This window comes from Bactrocera neohumeralis, unplaced genomic scaffold, assembly GCF_024586455.1.
Source record: "Bactrocera neohumeralis isolate Rockhampton unplaced genomic scaffold, APGP_CSIRO_Bneo_wtdbg2-racon-allhic-juicebox.fasta_v2 cluster10, whole genome shotgun sequence".
Taxonomy (NCBI): domain Eukaryota; kingdom Metazoa; phylum Arthropoda; class Insecta; order Diptera; family Tephritidae; genus Bactrocera; species Bactrocera neohumeralis.
This window is the reverse complement of record NW_026089623.1, coordinates 13,732,145-13,741,012: the sequence shown is the minus strand read 5'-3', so window position 1 is coordinate 13,741,012 and position 8,868 is coordinate 13,732,145. Positions and strand designations below refer to the sequence as shown.

Genomic DNA, 8,868 nt, shown 5'->3' with positions numbered 1-8,868 from the left:
TATCCTGCCCGCCAATTTAGAATAATCGGAAAAATGAAATAACGAGAAATCACGCTACAAAGTTTTCGCTCTTTGCCCAAGGGCTCATACATACATACATATATCTGCTAGACGCTCGGTCCCTATTTCCCTTCTAGCTTCGATAATATTTCGAATTCCCATCTATAACTTTGGGACATATTCTTAGATAATTTTTAAAGAAATTTAAGCAAAAAAAAAAAATCGATTGTTTGAAGCTTCTAAAGCAGGCTCCCTCCTTAATAGAAATTTCGTATCAGAATTTATTGCTCTTATAAAAAATGAATTGGCAATTTGGCAAATGAAGAGTGATAAATATAAAAATAAAATTGAGAAAAATAAAAGTTGGAATAACTTATTAACGAAATACAAACAAATAGATAAAAGTGCTACATTAAAAATAAATTCGTAGAAATGTTCCGCTTCCCTGTCGCACATGTTAACTCTGTGAAGAACGAACGTAAAATGGATTTGTGTGTCGTGTATGGGCAAACGTATTCATACCGATCGAACGCACTTGTGTGCTCGTGTATGGGAACTTTAAGGCATTTGGCCGTTTTATTAATAGAATATTTAGGAAACCCTAACGAACTGCCTGGGCTTTTGCCCTGAGTCTTCCCTCATTCTATTGCATTCTTAATGTAATTTCTGTCATTCTATTAGCTTTCGCCTGCGTATGTATGGGAGAAAATTATAGGATTTGTTAATTGTAGGTTTATACAATGGTGAAGAAGGCACAATCCCGATTTCTTTGGCGCCGCGATTAAAAAATATATGGGGTTATAGGTACCGCAAACGCTTAGTTTAAGAGATATTCGATCTTAAAGTTCAAAAATTCGCAAAATTCGAACTTTTCAAGAAGCTATTTCACCACGTTAAACCCACTTTATTCACATTTTTCTCTTCAAATTAATTAAATTACACTATAATCTTTTAAATAAATCCACATTTTACACTTTTAGCAGGTTTTTTATTTAAAAAATCTTTATTTTAAAAATTACATTTTACGCTCGTTTGAACCTCATTTGTTTACCAAAAATTACGAAGAAATGGAACGCTGCCATGTGATGACAAGGCAATTCGCTGAAATTCCTCTTTTTCGCAAAAATTCCTCTATTCATGCATATGGATATTTTCTTTTTTAAATTTATTGAGCAAATAAGTAATATTATATACATGTATTAATAATATTATATAATAATATTATATATGTATACATTTTATTAGTAATATTATATAATAATGTTACGTAATAAAGTGTAAGGTATACAAACCAATGTATCATAAAAAACAAATTGAAATCGCTGACAGATATAATACCAAAATGTATAAATTTTATAACGAAAACTTAGGAGGATGGGGTCATATGTAGAAGTTCACGCAAGTGAGGAAAGTTCTCTGATCGCCATTCACTTGAGAGTGGCCAGAAACGATTCTTTTACGTATGACTCAAGCAGCTCACGACTTCCGGTCTTTGACCAAGTAGCCTAAGAACATCCGTTCGAAGGTGAGCTAAAGTGAGAAGGCGAAACATCCCCTGCATAGGGTTGTGCGCTGGGTTTGGGACCCGCCACGTAAAAAGCCTACCCCAATGAAAAACGACAAACAGCCTCGGATGAGAAACCCCTCTTTTGATGACGACCATGGCAAACGAAATAAGGACAACGATATCAGGGCATGCACCTGGAATGTACGGTCCCTTAATTGGGAAGGTGCCGCTGCCCAGCTGGTTGATGTCCTCGTGAAAATAAAGGCTGCCATCACCGCCGTCCAAGAAATGCGATGGACGGTACAAGGACAGAGACGAGTAGGTCCTTGTGACATTTACTACAGTGGCCATATAAAGGAGCGCAAGTTTGGATTCGTGGTGGGAGAGAGACTCCGTCGCCGAGTACTATCATTCACTCCGGTGAATGAACGTCTAGCCACAATCCGCATCAAAGCGAGGTTCTTCAACATATCGCTGATCTGCGCCCACGCTCCGACGGATGAAAAGGACGATGTGACCAAAGATGCCTTTTATGAGTGCTTGGAACGCACTTATGAGAGATGCCCCCGCCACGATGTCAAAATCGTGCTTGGCGACTTTAACGCCAGGGTGGGCAAAGAAGGTATCTTTGGCACTACGGTCGGTAAATTCAGCCTTCACGAGGAAACATCCCCAAATGGGTTGAGGCTGATCGACTTCGCCGGGGCCCGAAATATGGTTATCTGTAGTACTAGATTCCAGCACAAAAAAATTCATCAAGATACCTGGCTGTCTCCGGATCGAAAAACTACCAACCAGATCGATCATGTTGTGATAGATGGAAGACACGTCTCCAGTGTTTTAGATGTGCGTGCGCTCCGAGGTCCTAACATCGACTCGGACCAATATCTTGTTGCAGCCAAGATTCGCACCCGCCTCTGTGCAGCAAAAAGCGCACGCCAACAAACGCAATCACAACAGACTGCCGAACGACTTTCTACTCGGCTTGCACTCCTGCTCTCTGAGAGCACTCATCAACAACTCGGTATAAGGGAACTGTGGGACGGCATTTCAAACTCCTTACGTACAGCTGCAACCGAAACCCTTGGTTTTCGGAAAGGGCAAAAGAACAACTGGTACGACGAGGAGTGCCGCGTCGCGGCGGAGAGAAAACAAGCTGCCTACCTCGCAACGTTACGATCGACCACAACACGTGCGGGATGGGATAGATACCGAGAATTGAAGAGGGAAGCGAGACGCATCTGCAGACAGAAAAAGAAAGAGACCGAAATGCGTGAGTATGAAGAGCTTGATAAGCTGGCCGACAGGGGTTATGCTCGAAAATTCTACGAATAAATGCGGCGGCTTACAGAAGGTTTCAAGACCGGAGCATACTCTTGTAGAACCCCCAAAGGTGATCTAGTGACCGATGCCCAGAGCATACTTAAATTATGGAGGGAACACTTCTCCAGCCTGCTGAATGGCAGAGAATGCACAACGCCAGGAGAAGGCGAACCCGATACCCCAATCGATGACGATGGAGCAGACGTCCCATTGCCCGACTATGAAGAAGTTCGAATAGCAATTAGCCGCCTGAAGAACAACAAAGCGGTAGCGGCCGACGGATTGCCGGCCGAGCTATTCAAACACGGCGGCGAAGATCTGATAAGGAGCATGCATCAGCTTCTTTATAAAATATGGTCGGACGAAAGCATGCCCAACGATTGGAATTTAAGTGTGCTATGCCCAATCCATAAAAAAGGAGACCCCACAATCTGCGCCAACTACCGTGGGATTAGCCTCCTCAACATCGCATATAAGGTTCGATCGAGCGTATTGTGTGAAAGATTAAAGCCCACCGTCAACAAACTGATTGGACCTTATCAGTGTGGTTTTAGACCTGGAAAATCAACAACCGACCAGATATTCACCATGCGCCAAATCTTGGAAAAGACCCGTGAAAGGAGAATCGACACACACCACCTCTTCGTCGATTTCAAAGCTGCTTTCGACCGCACGAAAAGGAGCTGCCTCTATGCCGCGATGTCTGAATTTGGTATCCCCGCAAAACTAATACGGCTGTGTAAACTGACGTTGAGCAACACGAAGAGCTCCGTCAGAATCGGGAAGGACCTCTCCGAGCCGTTCGATACCAAACGAGGTTTCAGACAAGGCGATTCCCTATCGTGTGACTTTTTCAACCTGCTTCTGGAGAAAAAAATTCGAGCTGCAGAACTTAGTAGAGAAGGTACCATCTTTTATAAGAGTGTACAGCTGCTGGCGTATGCTGATGATATTGATATCACCCGCTCCGTTAGTTCTGCTTTCTCCAGGCTGGACAAGGAAGCAAAACAAATGGGTCTGGCATTGAACGAGGGCAAGACGAAATATCTCCTGTCATCAAACAAACAGTCGTCGCACTCGCGACTTGGCACTCACGTCACTGTTGACAGTCATAACTTTGAAGTTGTAGATAGTTTCGTCTATTTAGGAACCAGTATTAACACCACCAACAATGTCAGCCTGGAAATCCAACGCAGGATTGCTCTTGCCAACAGGTGCTACTTCGGACTGAGTAGGCAATTGAAAAGCAAAGTCCTCTCTCGACGAACAAAAGCCAAACTCTATAAGTCGCTCATAATTCCCGTCCTGCTATATGGTGCAGGGGTTGGACGATGTCAACAACTGATGAGTCGACGTTGCGAGTTTTCGAGAGAAAAGTTCTGCGAAAGATTTATGGTCCTTTGCGCGTTGGCCACGGCGAATATCGCATTCGATGGAACGATGAGCTGTACGAGATATACGACGACATTGACATAGTTCAGCGAATTATAAGACAGCGGCTACGCTGGCTAGGTCATGTTGTCCGAGTGGACGAAAACACTCCAGCTCTGAAAGTATTCGACGCTGTACCCGCCGGGGGAAGCAGAGGAAGAGGAAGACCTCCACTCCGTTGGAAGGACCAAGTGGAGAAGGACCTGGCTTCGCTTGGAATATCCAATTGACGCCACGTAGCGAAAAGGAGAAACGACTGGCGCGCTGTTGTTAACTCGGCTATAATCGCGTAAGCGGTGTCTACGCCAATTAAGAAGAAGAAACTTAAATTTTGTTTGAATATTGGATATAAAGTGGTTATATTATTTGGTTATCATGCAGTCATATTGAAACAAAATTTGAGTTTTGGATATAAAGTAGTTATATTTTTTCGTTATTATATCTGTCAGCGATTTCCATTTATTTTTATGATACATTGGTTTGTATTTTAGGTGACGATATATATATTATTATATTTAAAATATGAGTTTTGGATATAAAGTGGTTATATTTTACGGTTATCATGCATACATATTGAAACAAAATTTGAGTTTTGGATATAAAGTAGTTATATTAATATTATTATATTTAAAATATGAGTTTGAGTGCATAATAACCAAAAAATATAACTACTTTATATCCGAAACTCCAATGCAGAAAGGAGTCCTACGCGATATTACTTCAGTCACCCCGGGTATTCGCTCGGCCAGGGTTATTTTTTTAAGCGCGGCCGAAGGCCGCCAATGCATAAAGGAGTACTTCGCGAAAGTACTTCAGTCACATAAATCACGCATTACACATATAAATATGTAGAAAGTATTTTTTATGGTTAATATAGAAAAAAGAATCACGCGATAAAACAAACAAAGAAAAATTGTTAAAAATCCTACATATTTACTGTTTAAGATGTGGCAAGGCTCGTTTTCCTCATAATTGTAAACAATCTAATCTTTTCAAGGATGAGTGTGCTAAGTGATTTTTAAATTAATGAATTTAAGTAGAAAAAAAAAGAAAAGTGAAATGTAAGGTTATTTCAAAGCTTAGAGTGTGTATTTAAATATACGAAGTAAAAAATGTGAAAAAATTTAGTGAAACATAGAGAAATACCATGTGTTATTAGTGCAAATTTTTGAACTTTTAATCGTGAATATTTTAAAAAGTATTAGTAATTTTTAAATTATTTTTGAATATTCCTCCTCCTCTCTTCCGCCAAAGTAATCGGAATCGTGCCGTGAAGAACGAACGCAAAATGGATTTGTGTGGTGTATGGGCAAACGAATTCATACCGATCGAACGCACTTGTCTGCTCGTGTATGGGCACTTTAAGCTTTGTGTCGAGACAAGAAAAATTTTCTCATCTGAATGAGTTATTAGGAACAATAAGAGAGAAAAGTATCACATTTTGGTTATTCCAATATGTTTACATCGATTATTATCGCTTCGATACTTTTCGTAAAACTCTAGAAATTACGTTCTTTTCAACACACGCTTCCGGTGAGAGTACATGTGGGGTGTATTTGGTAATTTTAGTTTTAAGTGTTTAAAATCTCTTAACAATCATTTTTAATTCTCAAAAAGACTTTAATTATATTTTCTGTTAAACAATATTTAAGAACCCCAAATTCTATGTGTCTATTTTCGTATATCATTATAATGAATTGCTGTCATACTATATTTACAAGAACCGATTTTTTTTCATAATGTTAATCGAAGTAGAAAATTTATTGTATAGAAGAACCGATTACAAAATCTTTCTATCTAAATCCCACCATTTTGTATGTTCGTAATTGAATAAAAGTTATAGTTTGTTAGGGCTTCTACCACAATTGAAAATTGACCAAAAGATAAGCTTTTTGTAGTGCAATTGTATGAGCGGCAGTATTCCTACGAATGAACAGATGGTGAAGAGTTTTGTGTTACTGACGGAGTGAGAATACATATGTGTTGATTTCGAAACTAAAATTGTTGACATTCATTTATTTTACTAAGTTTTCCTGATTCTTTGAAGGTAACCCCTGAGTGCTAAAATGAGGACAATCAACTCCAGTCAATGTGTTAAAATACCGAAAGGGATAAAAGCTTCGGTTAAAGCGCGTATAGTAAAAATAACTGGAGCTAGAGGTTGTTTAGTCCGAAGCTTTAAACATCTTGCTTTGGATATGTATATGGTCGATAAACGTACGTTAAAAGTAGAAAAATGGTTTGGAGCAAAAAAAGAGCTGGCATCTGTACGTACTGTTTGCAGTCATATTGAAAACATGATTAAAGGTAAACAATCAATAAATAATATATTTTATATCTTATTAATATATATTCTATTTTTTAAGGTGTGACGTATGGATTCCAATATAAAATGCGTGCAGTTTATGCTCATTTTCCAATTAACTGTGTAACATCCGAAAACAATACTGTAATCGAGATACGGAATTTCCTTGGAGAAAAATATATTCGACGTGTTCAAATGGCTCCTGGGGTGACTGTAGTAAATTCTACTGCACAGAAGGATGAATTGATTGTAGAAGGAAATGACATAGAGGCTGTTTCTGGTTCAGCTGCCTTGATTCAACAGTCAACCACAGTTAAAAACAAGGACATCCGTAAATTTTTAGATGGCCTTTATGTATCAGAAAAAACTACAGTTGTGAAAAAAGAGGATTAAATACAAATAAAAGTCGCTCAAATTTGATTTCAGGTATTTGTTGTTGTAGCGTCAGAGTTCTGGCGATTTACCTGGTACAATTCTTTAACTGATTTAAGGTATGGGTGGATTTTTAAATAGCATTCCCCGAATTAAGTGTTAAAATGGGTTCTGTAGAACAGGCGCTGGCACAATTCCGATTTCTTTGGCGCTGCGATTTGAAGGTACCGTTGGAAAGAGGAAGTCCGCAAACGATTAGTTTACGAGAAATTTGACCTTAAAGTTCAAAAATTCCCAAAATTTTTAACAAGCTATTTTACCACATTAAACACTTTACTCGCATTTTTCACTTCAAATTAATTAAATTAAACTATAAACTTTTAAATAAATCCACATTTTACACTTTTAGCAGTTTTTTTACCGAAGAAATCTTTATTTTAAAAATTACATTTTACACTCGTAGTGAACATCATGTGAGTGCTAAAAATTACGACGAAATGGAGCGCTGCCATGTGATAATAAGGAAATTCGCTGAAATGCCTTTTTTCCCAAAAATTCCTCTACCCCTTCATATGAATATGTTCTTGGCACAATTACGATTACTTTGGCGCCGCAATTTGAAGGTACCGTTGAAAATAGGAAGTCCTCCTTATTAAAAGATATATAGGGCCATAGGTACCGCAAACGCTTAGTTTACGAGATATTCGACCTTAAAGTTCAAAAATTCCCAAAATTCGAACATTTCAACACGCTATTTTACCACATTAAACACACTTTACTCACATTTTTCATTTCAAATTAATTAAATTAAACTATAAACTTTTAAATAAATCCACATTTTACACTTTTAGCAGTTTTTTACCGAAGAAATCTTTATTTTAAAAATTACATTTTACACTCGTAGTGAACATCATGTGAGTGCTAAAAATTACGACGAAATGGAGCGCTGCCATGTGATAATAAGGAAATTCGCTGAAATGTTTTTTTTCCCAAAAATTCCTCTACCCATTCATGTGGATATGTTCTTTATTTAATTCAATAAACAAATAAGTAATATTATATATATTGTCACCTAATATACAAAAAAACGTATTATCAAAAATAAATGGAAAGCGCTGACAGATATAATAACCAAAATTTAACCATTTTATAACGAAACCTCAAATTATGTCGTTATGTTTCAATATCAGTGCAAGATAACCAAAAAATGTAACCGCTTTGAAAGGAAACTCAAAATATTTTTTTTTTTTTAACGCAGAAAGGAGTACTATGCGAAAGTACTTCAGTCACCCCGGGTATTCGCTCGACCAGGGTTATTTTTTTAAAGCGCGGCCAAAGGCCGCCAACGTAGAAAGGAGTACTACGCGAAAGTACTTCAGTATAGTTAATATAGAAAAAAGAATCACGCGAAAAAACAAACAAAGAAAAATTGTTAAAAATCCTACATATTTGCTGTTAAGATGTGGCAAGGCTCATTTTCCTCATAATTGCAAACAATCTAACCTTTTCAACGATGAGTGTGCTAAGTGATTTTTAAATTAATAAATTTAGGTAAAATATAGCAAAATAAAAGTGAAATGTGAATTTATTTCAATGTTTAGAGTGTATATTTAAATATACAGAGTGAAAAACGTGAACGTGAAACATAGAGCAATACCATGTATTATTAGTGCAAATTTTTGAACTTTTAATCGTGAATATTTTAAAAAATAAAAGTTATTTTTATATTATTTTTGGATATTTCTTCTCTGGAGAAGCTCCCCTATCCGCACATACTCCATTTATACGGAAATCCGGTTTTTCCCCCTCCGCCAAAGTAATCGGAATCGTGCCGACCTCACATACGTCTGTAACAGCAATATATAGTTCCGAGCCAAGCGGGAGTAGTACAAAACTCAAATAAAATATGCCCCACTACCCTAATTTCCCC

At 37.8% G+C, this 8,868-nt stretch overlaps 1 protein-coding gene across 1 annotated transcript; it reads left to right on the top strand.

Annotated features, from left to right (window-relative positions):
- The first annotated feature begins 5,717 nt into the window (after window positions 1-5,717).
- On the top strand, window positions 5,718-6,986 carry LOC126765359 (60S ribosomal protein L9). The gene is made up of 3 exons (XM_050483085.1): window positions 5,718-5,820; window positions 6,309-6,568; window positions 6,628-6,986. Exons 2-3 carry the CDS (start codon window positions 6,328-6,330, stop codon window positions 6,957-6,959), a joined length of 573 nt encoding a protein of 190 aa, XP_050339042.1. The 5' UTR covers window positions 5,718-5,820; window positions 6,309-6,327; the 3' UTR covers window positions 6,960-6,986.
- The last annotated feature ends 1,882 nt before the right edge of the window (window positions 6,987-8,868 follow it).

What these genes read in the sequence shown, in the direction of transcription:
- LOC126765359 (XM_050483085.1), top strand. Translation starts at nt 6,328, where the DNA reads ATGAGGACAATCAACTCCAGTCAATGTGTTAAAATACCGAAAGGGATA. An exon ending in TATTGAAAACATGATTAAAG is followed by an intron (nt 6,569 to 6,627) that starts GTAAACAATCAA and finishes CTATTTTTTAAG; the next exon opens with GTGTGACGTATGGATTCCAA.